The sequence below is a fragment of the Gossypium hirsutum genome, chromosome D10 (genome assembly GCF_007990345.1).
Source record: "Gossypium hirsutum isolate 1008001.06 chromosome D10, Gossypium_hirsutum_v2.1, whole genome shotgun sequence".
NCBI classification, from domain to species: domain Eukaryota; kingdom Viridiplantae; phylum Streptophyta; class Magnoliopsida; order Malvales; family Malvaceae; genus Gossypium; species Gossypium hirsutum.
This window is the reverse complement of record NC_053446.1, coordinates 12,995,222-13,007,980: the sequence shown is the minus strand read 5'-3', so window position 1 is coordinate 13,007,980 and position 12,759 is coordinate 12,995,222. Positions and strand designations below refer to the sequence as shown.

The 12,759-nt window shown below is 35.3% G+C and overlaps 1 protein-coding gene and 1 long non-coding RNA gene across 3 annotated transcripts; one reads left to right on the top strand and one right to left on the bottom strand.

Annotated features, from left to right (window-relative positions):
- Window positions 1-208: 208 nt before the first annotated feature.
- Window positions 209-4,394, bottom strand: LOC107914310 (mitogen-activated protein kinase kinase kinase 5). Its single transcript, XM_016843181.2, has 10 exons — window positions 3,716-4,394; window positions 2,597-3,217; window positions 2,428-2,515; window positions 2,280-2,342; window positions 2,015-2,178; window positions 1,830-1,905; window positions 1,652-1,711; window positions 1,452-1,577; window positions 879-1,222; window positions 209-786 (listed from the first exon to the last, which is right to left on the bottom strand). The coding sequence occupies exons 1-9, from the start codon at window positions 4,030-4,032 to the stop codon at window positions 1,019-1,021; spliced, it is 1,719 nt and encodes a 572-aa protein (XP_016698670.2). The 5' UTR covers window positions 4,033-4,394; the 3' UTR covers window positions 209-786; window positions 879-1,018.
- Window positions 4,395-9,583: 5,189 nt separating this feature from the next.
- LOC107914309 (uncharacterized) lies at window positions 9,584-11,006 on the top strand. Of its 2 annotated transcripts, none has more exons than XR_001688776.2 (3): window positions 9,584-9,799; window positions 10,057-10,427; window positions 10,510-11,006. It is a non-coding gene; the product is annotated as an uncharacterized lncRNA (long non-coding RNA). The 2 variants fall into 2 exon arrangements; XR_001688775.2 differs by having other exon boundaries at window positions 9,596-9,799; window positions 10,049-10,427.
- The last annotated feature ends 1,753 nt before the right edge of the window (window positions 11,007-12,759 follow it).

Sequence of the window (12,759 nt, the reverse complement as noted above, 5' to 3'; positions counted from 1 at the left end):
CTTTAATGGTTTCATTAGGTAGGAACACCATCTTACTCCAATTCATCATGTCAAAATTATTTTTAAAAAATCAATATCAACATTTTAATTAAAATAGTTAATGATATTAATTATTTAGACTGATTAATAATACTATAAAAATATAAAAACCAAATCATGTTTAAAAGTAAATTACATAAATTAAATCCCAGACAATAACACCAAAAACTGAAATTTGACCATTTTCCTATAAAAGAATAATAATAATGCTCAGTTGTCCATAAATGATTTTAACTTAAAATCTACTAATTCATTCAACTAATGGAGTTGAGAATGTCACCTTCTGTAAGACATGCATGAACTCAAAAGCAAGCTTTTACAAATTGTCAATAGTATACAAAACCCTGTTTTATGCTTTATACATCATGTTCTAGCCATGCTTCCAGCTCAGGAAGTTCAACCAGTCATTGATGAGACAGATCAAGTAGCGTGTCTTTGGTTCAGCTCTCCATGCCAATGCTTGAAGCTGCCTTACCAGCAGAATCCTTGAATTTGTGTTACACTGCTTCTTCCTCTCTTCCTTGTTATCCGAGAATATGCTTCTCCTTAGACTCCGGCTTGATAGATATGTTAATGGTAAACAGTAGGACATGGATGATGAGTTATCTTGACCCCAGCATGAAAGCAACGAACTAGGAAGAGCCTCAAAGGTAGAACGAGGAGGGTAAAATGCAGACACTGTTTTAAGTTGGAACTCTTGTGATTCTCATCGAGGAGTTTCACCGGAGAAAAGAGATTGAAGCTGGACTGTAAGGTCAATAATAGAGTATAAATTTACCAACTTGATTGAATGAATCAATAAGGATATGCAAATGGCAATGCGACATGCAACTTCTTACCTGTCAGGAGTAGCAATTTTTTTACTTCGCAGGCTTTGCTGAACTGGCAATTTATCCAATTTAAGTTCAAATCGGTCTCTTGTTAAACCGATTAGTATATAAACTACTAGATGTCAGCAACAGTGGAAGGGGAAGTATTCTTATCTACCATGGACGTTATCCGTTAGATGATGAGACACCCGACTGTTTGTGCATTTTATAAACCGGTGCTCTAGTAACATGCTCGCAGATGGTCTGTCTGCTGGATTTCTTTGGAAACAGCAGCGCAGGAAATCCTTCCCCTCGGGTGATAATGTTTCGGGTGTCGGAGGAGTATCCCTCAGCACTTTAAACATAGCTGCAGCCTGCATTGAAAGTGACAACTTTGAGAAATAAGCAATGGCTTTTACTTAAAAACAAACTAGACCAAGCATTTGAACCATGTCTGGATCACGGAGACAATTAGTGCATTCTTAAGTCTTAATTAGTAGACAAGAAAGGCCATCCCACACAATCGAAATGGCATACATGTTTAGATTTTCTCCAATCCCCACAATGATTAATAGAGTGAACTAAGATACATTAGTAGCTTACCCCTTCATATTCACTCCATGGTGCTTTACCGGTGTACATTTCAATAATTGTACAACCCAAACTCCAAATATCAACAGCTAGAGCAAGTTCAGAACGGTTATCTTTCTGCATCACAGCTTGCAAGAGCTGCAGTGAAATGAATGATGTCAGCATATTTAAATTAAAGACCACTATCTATTGAAATAGTAGCAACACGGCACCTCTGGAGCCATCCAATATGGGCTTCCCTTCAAAGATAGATCAGCTCTTTGTCCACTAAGCTGTGCAACAAACAGATCCAAAGTTATTCGATCGGAATAAAAAAAAAACAACAAAGCTACACCAAGCCTTATCCATGACAAGCATGTATCCAAAGAGAAGGGGAAGACAGAGACTTACATGTTTGGACATCCCAAAGTCAGCAAGCTTGACAACTCCCGATGCATCAACAAGCAAATTAGCACCTTTAATATCCCTATAAAGAACATATAAACAGCATAATTAAGCCACTGATAGTTCATGCAAGAATAATAAGATGCCATTCACTTTTACACTCTAATTGGCTATCTTAATTGGCTATATACCTGTGGATCGTCTTTGTGCTATGCAGGTAAGCCAACCCAGAAAGAATATGGCGAGTAAAATTGCGAATAACAGATTCAGTTATGGCACCGTAGTGATCACGAACATATTTATTAATTGAACCAGGATGAACATACTCCAAATATATATAGAACTTGTCTTCAGCCTGCGCATGCACAATTTGAATTCTTAATAGAAGTTATTAAGACATTGTGAGGCAAGCAGAAAAAGTGAAAACCCTAAACATGCAATCGGCATATTACTTACTATTTCACTACCATAATACTGAACTATGTTTGGATGCTTGAGGTGGCTAAGAACCTTAATCTCCTGCAATGAAAGAAAGTAATTACAATGGCCGTAGAAGAAACAAACATTCTAGAGCAAAGAAATGTAATATTTGCGGCAGAAAAACCTGCTCTAGTTGCTTTATACACTCTGCAGATTTTGGGTCATCCGGACATATCTCAACTTCCTTCATTGCACATAAAGCTCCAGTTTCTCTGTCCAAACAAGTCCCTTTAGTGTTTAGATAGCAAGAGCAACTGGGCAAGTGGCAAGCAAGATACATAAAACTTGCATACCTGTTACTGGCAACATAAACACTTCCAAATGTACCACGCCCGATAAGCTTGCCTTTTTGCCATTGACAATTCATTGGCAATGGGTCTGGATTAGTTGTAACTTGGGTAATTGAAGCTGATGTACAAGCTATGGCTGCTCCAGGAGGAAGGGGTAATGGATGGACATTGATATGGCCGTTGCTTTCAAGTCGGGATGGTGAGATGTCAGGTGAAACCCATTGTTGTATTGGTGAAGTAGGTCCACTATGGCTACTCTGCCTTCGATGAGGACTTCTATTTGGTGGACTGTGAAATGGAGTATTATCGGAGCTAAATCCACCGTAATCATAGAATGCTAAGGGAGGAACCACTGGAGTGCCTAATGTTGACATCTCTGGTGCAGACCAAGCATGATAACTTGGAGAAAACATGTGGTGTGGAAACATGTCCCCTGCATTCTTGCTCTGTGGGCAAATTATAGCATGACTGCTTGACGGACTTGCAGGGGCACTCCTAATTGGAACATTCGCCCTACACTCATCCTCGAAGCTGTCCTCTATAATCATTTCTTGGCTTAATGCTTTCATAGATCTTGTTTTGGCATGATCCGTTGTTTTCCAGCAGCCACGACAAGCAAACACACTATTCGGAAAATTTAAGGAACTCTCAATTATTGAAAAAAACTAGTAAAGCAATTATGGTAATGTCTACAAAAATAAAAACCTAAAACTTCTGTGCAAAACACAAACCACATTTTATTACAGCATTATGGTCGAGATATTAAGAACAAATTCATATATGAACAAGCTTTAAGTTTTTAGATTTTCAGACTATCAATCAAAAGCTACAGCAGTCTATGAATAAATTATCCTCTAGATCATAATTTGCTTGAAAAATACCCTAAAATTGGCTTTAAAAAAAAGGAATTTCGATCTCCTTAAAACTCTTCTAAGAGAAAACATCAAGTGATTCATGGAAAGAAACAAAAAGAAATGATAATTAAAAAAAAAACCCTTCTCTTTTTCTTCATTGTAATTTAAAATTAAATAATAATTGCAGAATCTTATATAAAATGTTAAAACAGAAGCTTGACATTAATTAAAACTAATAATTGAGAAGGGGAAAGAAAAGCAAATTCACCTTAAATTGGGAGGAGTTCCATCTGCTTTTTCTTTATCTCTATCCTCTAAACCTTTACCAAGCCCAAATTCTTTGGGCGACAACCGTTGCTCGCTGTCTCCTTCCGGAACGGGAAGCGGGAGCGGCAATGGCACCGGCAAAGCAGGCGTTGTTCCCCTAAAAGACGAAGTCGGCGAGGACAATGGAGTATGGTAACCGGCGGAGAGCAGCGGCGCCGTCCCTTCCTTCGTGGGAGCAACCTCCTGATCTTTTACACGCCTCAGCTCCCTTGGCCTCGTCAGCTTAGATACCCCAGGCGAAACCCAAAATTGTAACATTGCTTATGGTTTTTATTATTATGATTCTCTTTACAATTTTTCCCCGTACAGGTTGATGAAGAAGACGAAGATGAAGATGACGATGAAGAAGAAGAAAAAGAAAGACTCTGAAGCCAACGCATGGCTAAAAACAAGAAATCAGATTTCCAATTCGATTCATAAAAATGGACTCCACGTGAAATTTTTGATCAAAAACTAAAGGACGGGGAAACCCCAGAAATTTTAGGTTTTAAAAAAAAAAAAAAGCACAAGAAGAACGAAGATTTGATGGAAACCGAGTTTTGGTTATGAATCCTCCTCCTGCATTGTTAATGTTTTGCCTCAAACAAAACAGGCGGTTTACAACAGAACGCCCTTTTGTTTTATTCTGTTTTCGTTTTTATTTAATAATAAATTTTATATTATATTTTAAAAAAGTAGGGAGAAATTCCATGATAAGGAGTGGATGTTGGATTAGTTGAGGATTTGGTTAATTGGAAGGGATTTTATAGTTAATCAAACTCACTTTTGCAATAATTATATAAATAAATAAATAAAAACTGAATTAACGAGTTTATGATTAGCAATGGAGGTTTAGTGGTTTCAGATTCGTATAAACAGAAGCTGCATTTTGCATACATTATTATTTTTTTGACAAATTACACTACTTCAAGTTAATTATTTATTATTATTTTGCATACATTATTATTTTACTTCAAGTTAATTATTTATTATTATTTTGCATACATTATTATTTTGCATACATTATTATTTTGAATTATAAAATTGTTTGATATATTACTTAAAGTTAATTATAAAACATAATTAGATTGTTTGATAAATATATTTTTTAAATTATTAAAAATAAAATTCTACATTTTATCCTTAATTTTTATATATTTTACCTTATTCTAAACAATAACCAAATTTTAAGGCTTATTTATTTATTTGGCTTTTTAGGTCTTTTTTTTAATTTAGGGGAATAGGTCATTTTTAGAGAATGTGTGTGAAAGCGCATCTAGCTAAGCGCGCTTTCCACAAACGATCATTTTTTTTTAACATTGGCAACAGTAAAATTTTTGAAGGACCCTAGCGGTAATTTTTCCCTATAAATACCAGGCCATTTTTCTTTCTTTTCACTCAAATCCAACTCTCTCAATTCTTTCTAAACTCTCAACTCTCTCAATTTTCTCAAGTTTTGTTCTAAATTTTACGATACGTTTATTTAAAAATATTATAGTTTTATTTAATTATTTCATATATTATTTGTTTCGATTAAATTTTCACGAATGACAACCTCTCTGATTCCTTTCGATGACAAGCACATTTTCGCTGCTCAAGCGATAATGGTAAGATGAAATTTAAACTTTTGTTATTTTCAATTAAGTTAAATTTAAAGTATTTTATCTTTTAAAATATTTTAAATAATTTTTTATCGATATAAATAAGCAAATGATCGTGTTTTGGAGGGGTTCATACATAACCAGTCAAAGAGCCCAGATACCAAAATTCGTGGTTACTTTCAAGACGCGGGATTCTTGTATGCGTCTCGTATGCTTGACTGCAAACTCGATCCTACACTCATTAGCGCGTTGGTGGAAATATGGAGGCCCGAGACACACACTTTTCATCTTCTAGGTGACAAGTGTACAATCACACTCGAGGACATAGCTTGACAACTCTGTTTACCAATGGATGGGCCAATCATCATGGGGTTAACAATCGTTCCCAGTAAAGAGGACCTTTGCGAGGCATTTTTGGAGAAGGTGCCGAATAAGTTTTAAGGTGGTTGGATAGATATGAAGTGGTTGAAAACCAATTTCAAAAATCTTCCTAAGGATGCGTCCGACATCGTCAAAGAACAATATGCTTGAGCATTCATCCTCAGGTTAATCGAGGGCATTCTAGTGCCCGATAATCTCGAAATTTGATACACATAAGGTGGCTATTGAACCTAGTCGACTTTAAAGAAAGCGGATGAATGAGTTGGGGATCAGTCGTGTTAGCCATATTGTACCAGGAGTTGTGTCAAGCGACAGAACCAGATAAGATGTCAATTGCCTGCTCCTGTTGCAGTCATGGGTCTCGTGGCGATTACCATTTCTATATTCCCGAGTGAATGACCTATATATGTTCCCGTTGGTGACAAGGTAAAAATTATTTCTTAATAAATATGTAGTTTAGATAGTAAATGTTGTTTATTTATTATATGCTTGAGTTAACATATCGCTTGTATAGGTGGAACCATGGGCCGAGTTATGTGAGACTACCCGAGTAGATAAAAAATATCTGGCTGTTGTTAGATCAACGCTCAGAAGCCGAGGTTAGTTACTTAGATTTTCAAACCTATACTAATTATGCAATTATTTCTAAAATAAAATTTTATGCATAACAAAATTTACAATTGTGCACTGTAGTTTGAATGGATGTCATATGTCAACCTGAATATCATAGAATGTGTTTCATCGGAAATTTTGGCCAATCGGAGTATGTAGAACGCGAAGGTGCCGTTGATAGTGTACACGACAATGGAAATGCATGAATCAGATCGAATGATGCGACAGTTCAGGTAGAGGCAATAAATTCCTCCACGAGACATGGAAGCACTACAAATGCTGGATTTGCGGGGGAATAACAACGAGAATTGACAAGATTACCACAATGAGTACATCGACATTTGGGATCGTAAGATGGAATTCTTACCTATCTACGAACCCTTTTTTTCTCACCGAACACGACGGTCTATTTAGAGTACAAGCCCTGATTCAGAGTCACTGGCAAGACGTATTTGCTATCAGTGGAGGCGAGGAGTAGGCAACTTCGTCAAAAGAGGCAACGATAAGCGACCTAGCAGTGTAGGTCCGGAAGAGGTGCCGCGATGGGTTCATCATCGACTCTCACCCAACAAGCGTCACTGATGTCTACACCACATCCCGATCAGTTCACTCCATTTATTACTATTCATTTCACTAACCCTATTTTTTTCACAAGTACCACACTATGCACAACCGCAACACCCTTCTTTTACCCCTCTCGCATGTACATATTTCGAGGCACCTCCAATCCCGACATTCTATGCCCTTCATGTCGACGCAAATGTCGAGTCAAATACCAATGCTAGTACCACCATCGATGCCAGTATCAATGCCCGGGTTAATGCCAATGTATCTGAGTTTTGCGGTATTGTACGATTATTCAGCGATAGTGTCACAAGCACCCACTACATCATTGTTTTATCAAGGTGGGTCATCGGTGCAACCATACTCTCGTAGATTGGAAGACACACAATGAGAGATTAGGACGACACCGCACTCAAGCACAGAGAAAGGCGATGGAGAAAAAAACGAAGCCAATGGTGGACATGAAGATGAAGATGAAGATGAAGATGAAGATGATAGTGGAAATAAAGATGAGCACGAGGGGTAGAGGTGAAGACAAAGAAGATGAGGATGATGGTCATGATCAAGTGAATGAGCCGACACCACTAGTTGTGTGCAAAAATCTTGCGCACAACCATCAGCCACCGCCCAGCAGCACACATTCGGCCCGTCGACAACAATGATGTATTTTTTATTTACTTATTGCGATGTAAATTTAGATGACATCAATAAAGAAACAATAATCTTTTTTTTGTATATTTCTATTGCAACTCATATTTGTATTTATTAAATTCTAAAGTAAGTTATACGTAAATTTCAATATATTTAATATTTGATATGAAATATATAACTTTGGATAGACACCTTTATCGAAGTAGTGATTAATAAAGGTACATAGACTAACTCATAAAAATGGAAAAAGTTCAATTCCCCGAGAAATTGTAATTGGTACTTGAATATGTGCTTAAAGTAGCAATTCTTATACTATGTAAATGTTAGTAAACGGTGGCAAATATAATTGAAATGCAAGTTAAAAAGAAAGAATAAATTTTTTACAAAAAAAAAATGAAGCATTGTAATCAATTTTCTATTGTTGAAAAAAAATGAATGTCAGCGACGTTGAGGCCAAAGCAACCTAAAAGTTGGGTAACCAAAATGAAAGTGTAAACATGATTTGGTGTGTACAACCAACCACTAGTAAGGATTTAATGCTTGAGTGACTAAAATGAAAGCGTCCTAAAAATTGGGTGACCAACTAGGTAGTTTGCCCTATTATAAAAAGATAGTACACATACATGTTTAAGAACATATAGTATGTAAATTATTATATATATGTAAATAATGAATGTATAATAAGTATTATACAAATATAAATTTGTATTTTTTTTAGTAATGATATACAATATAAACCTTGAACTTGCAACTAAATTTGTGATAGATTTTAATATGTATGTATACAGTTAGCTTTATTAATTAAGGTAGATTATTAATGATACGCAACTTTATATACAATTGTGATATTATAAGGTTGAATTTTGCTATTAGTCCCTTTACTTTATAAAAGTTGTGGATTTGATTAATCCTAATTTTTTTTTACTTTTCGAATTTTGAAATTTTAGTCCTTATTTAAATAGTAGCAACTAAATTTGTTGGATTAAAATTTAATTGTTAGTCTTGTACTATGCGTACAATTGTAGATTTAGTTCATATTATCTAATTGGATCATTCTAGGTCCCCATACTTTTTGAATTTTGAAATTTTAGTCTTGATGCAAAAGATATCCTTAATCCATTAGCTGAATTTTTTGTGAGTAATAAGTGGAAATAACAAGCTGACTTGTCATTACACATGATAATATGTTTACCAAATCAAATTTTGAAAATAACAAAACTTAACTTAATAAATTTAAAAATCATCATTTGGTAAGTACTGAAATTTTAAAATTTAAAAAGTATAAGGACTAAAAATGACCAAATTAAAGTATAAGGACTAAATCCACAACTTTGACAAAGTAAATGGACTAATGGATAGAGTTTAACCTTATTATAATGTGTTTTTTTTAATATTATGATGTGTAAACTCAAAACCTTAAATGTATGTCGTTGAGAAATTTTAACTTTACAAGCAATGTTTAGATTTTATCACATGTCCTATTTTTTTTTTAAATTTTTAATTACAACTTATGTACACATGGAAAAATCTCAACCTTACTTGTGGAGTTAAAAATTTCATCTCCAGTGTACCAAATAATTATCCCATTAATTATATGTAACATTATATACAATTATGATATTATAACGTACACTTTTTATATGAATGATATGTAAGCTTGAACCCTAAATATAGGGATGTCAATTGCATGGGGCAGGGCAGGTGCAAGTACAAAATCTAAAACCATCCCTGCCTCGTGACCCACAAAACTAAAACCATCATCGCTCCACCACCCACGTGGGTCCCTAGACCCATCTAATCCCCACTATACTCGTTCCGTAACCCACTTCATATAATATATATATTTTTTAAATAATATGACTGGGCTATTACAAATAAGGAATCAAAATAGAATAATACCCAATGTATTTGGGCTTAGTTCCCGTTGACTACAACCCTAAAACAAAGTGTGGGCTACAAAGTTTGCCCAATAGAAAATGACCCTAAAAAGCAAATCGAAAAATGAAAACAAAACAGTAATTAATTCCCAGTCAAATCTAACAGCTGGACGCAATTAAATCCCACCTTTCCATGCTGAATCGTCACATCTGTTTAGAGGATAACAGTTACCAAAAAGATTTTCCTTCAGTCTGTTATCATTTTCGAATTCCTTTTCTTTTGAAAACTCTTCAATCCGGGTTTCTTGACCATTCCTCCTCCAGGGCTCCTTCATTGCAGATTCGCTCGTCTCTAACCAGGTTCCTCTCTTCCCATTTTATTAATGCTTCTTTCGCCAGCTTATGAGCTTGATAATTTTCTGATTTTTGAATGAATTGGAAAATGATTTCTTGAAAACGAGAACTATAACTCTGGATATCTCTGATAACCGGTCCAATAATCGACTTGTCCATATCAGTCGTTTGACATTTTTTAATGACTGTCTTTGAGTCCCCCATTATTGTAACTGATCGGAGACCCATAAAAGTGCCTAACTTGATTGCTTGTAGGCATACAGATGCCTCTGCAAGAAACGAAGATGATATGTTGGAATGAAGGGTTGTTTTTAAAACTCTTATCTCTCACATCCGATCTCGTACAATGATCCCCGACGCCGATCTATACCTGTTTGCATCAAAAGCTGCATCAAATTGTATTGTGTCCTTTGTTTTCTCCTTCCTTTGTCTCTGTATTCTGACAGTCTTTAAGGTACGTTTTTCCTTTCCTACTCCTTCAAGTTTAGCTAAATAAGTCTGTATTTTCTGTACTAGATCCCTTCCTGATACTAACTTTTTTTCATGCACCATTTGATTTCGCGAGCTCTATAAAACCCATAAGGCACAACAAAACACCTGACACTGTTCCTTGGTTCCTTTTACGAAGACCCAAGTAAGCCATGTCCTGATATTTTGATCTCGATATGATGTAACCCAAGACATATTAATATTCTGCCAAATTTCCATACTTATAGGGCATTGCTGGAAGACATGGAGGCTGTTCTCTTCCCCGGAGCCACATCGAGGGCATCTTATATTTGTGGTTAATCGTTTGCATCGTAGGTTGACTAGTGTAGGAATATAGTTCCAGGATATCCACCAAGTCAAAAGTAGAATTTTTTATGGAAGTTGTATATTCCATAATTTTCTGTAGAAATCTTTGAAATCAGTCTGTAATAAATTACTAGGATCCGGATTAGCTTCTTGTAATAGTTTATAAGCGCTCCGTATTGAGAATTCTCCGGACGGTTCACCCTTCCAAACGAGCAAGTCTTCACTATCAGTTACTTCAAGTGGAATCTGTAAAAGTTTTTGCGCAATGTCCGTTTGAAAGGTACAAGTAACGACCTCCATTTTCCACGTCTTATTTACTCCATCAATTAGGTTTGATACTGTTTTCAGCTCTCCATTTTGATATATGCTCTGCCATGTAATAGGTTCTTCATATAATATTTTTATAAGTTAAATAGTAGTTTCAAGTTTGCAAGTTGCGACGTGGAGTAATGATGAGTAATTTTAGGGATTTCATGTAAAATAGAGAAAGTGAGAAACCGAATGAGTGAGCTGTGTTAAAATTCGGTGAGAAACTGTGGATTGCTCTCAATTTTTTCTAAAAAAAATAACATTAAATGTGAGTTGAGTCCAAATTAAATTTTTATTTTTTAAATATACTTATTACATTATGCGGGGCGAGTGATGATGGGGCGGGTACAAGGTCATATCCACGCCTGCTCTACCACCCACAACGGGTATAATTTTTGTCCCTATCCCCATCCCACCACTCGCAAAACTTATACCCATCCCTACCTAATTGGGTGCAAAGTGGGGTGGGACCTCGTGAAACCTGCCTTACTAACGCCTCTACCTAAATATAAATTTATAGTAAATTATAATATATATACAATTAATATTATATAATTAAAGTAGATTATTAATTACATCTAATCCTATATACAACTATAATATTATAATGTACAACATGTGACTATAAACTTTAAATGTGTAAACAACTTTATGATACATTATAACAATGTTATATAATTAGGTTAGGTTACAATTAACATTTATGTAACTACTTTTGTTAATTTATTATGAATTTATTTATTATTATTAAACTTTAATTGAAAATTAGCTTTTCTTTTGATTTTATAATTTTTTTAAAATATTAATTTTAGCATGTTTTGATTCGAATTTTTTTTATTTAGGTATTCCAAGTTATGATTGAAAATTTTAAATTTAAATATCCTATAAATAAATATATTTAATCCAAATTTAAAAATATTTAGATTATTTGTCGATAATTTACGAATTTTAAATTTTAAATAAATTTATAAAATCGAATTCCAATCATCCAAATATATATATATATAACCTGCTGTGATTCATACACTGGACCACCCTTACAATGGGCCAATGTTGAGATGGACCAACAATACACTCAGTAGAAAGTGGGATAGAGTGGCGATCAACCATGGTTGGGCTTGGCATCCACAATTCAGAAATACCATGGTTGAGTTGTTAACCCCTGAAGCTTCTGACCGTTGTCCTGCTATAGTTAAAACGAAAAATCCCCAATCAACGCCCTCCCTCTAGGGCCATATAAGTTTTTTAACTTGTGGGCAAAACATGAAGCTTTTTTGAGTATTGTCCCATGATTTATGGAGGGAACCAGTAGGAGGCAGCCCTATTTATGAGTTACACGCCAAAGCTTAAAAACTCAAATCAGCACTGAGGGGTTTCAATGTAGAGAGCACTGTGGCAATATATCGAGAAGAGTGAAATAGGAGGTTGATGAGACGCAAATAGCCATCCGCTAAACTCTGATATTAAGGAACATAGCAAAAAGCTATTAGAATAGTTGAAAGCTGAAGAAAGTTTGTATAAGCAAAGAATCTAGGAGGAGGAGGAGGGGGATCTTCTTTCAATTTAGTGGTTTCCAGGCCAAGGAAAAACTGAATACAGTAATGGCAATAGGCTTAACACTTTTGAACAGATACCAATTCCAAAGGAGGATATAAGTACTTCCAACTGTTGCAAACCACTATTGCTGGAGATGCTCTCACAATGTGTTACTAACGAGGAAGAGTTTAAAGAGCCCTTTTTTTATGCCCAAGCCGGAGACAAAGGTGCAGGGCTGGATGGGTGGGTACACACTACTTTGAGGATGATTTTGTTGCCGCAGTCACCTATTTCTTCTGAATCAATAATTAACTCCTCCCTGCATT

Bases quoted from the DNA above. Each gene is read 5' to 3' on its own strand.
- LOC107914310 (XM_016843181.2), bottom strand. From the start codon at position 4,032: ATGTTACAATTTTGGGTTTCGCCTGGGGTATCTAAGCTGACGAGGCCA. The intron at 2,343-2,427 runs GTTTTTCTGCCG...CTTTCATTGCAG, and splicing joins GTATAAAGCAACTAGAGCAG to GAGATTAAGGTTCTTAGCCA. The intron at 1,712-1,829 runs GTAAGTCTCTGT...TTTGTTGCACAG, and splicing joins ACTTTGGGATGTCCAAACAT to CTTAGTGGACAAAGAGCTGA.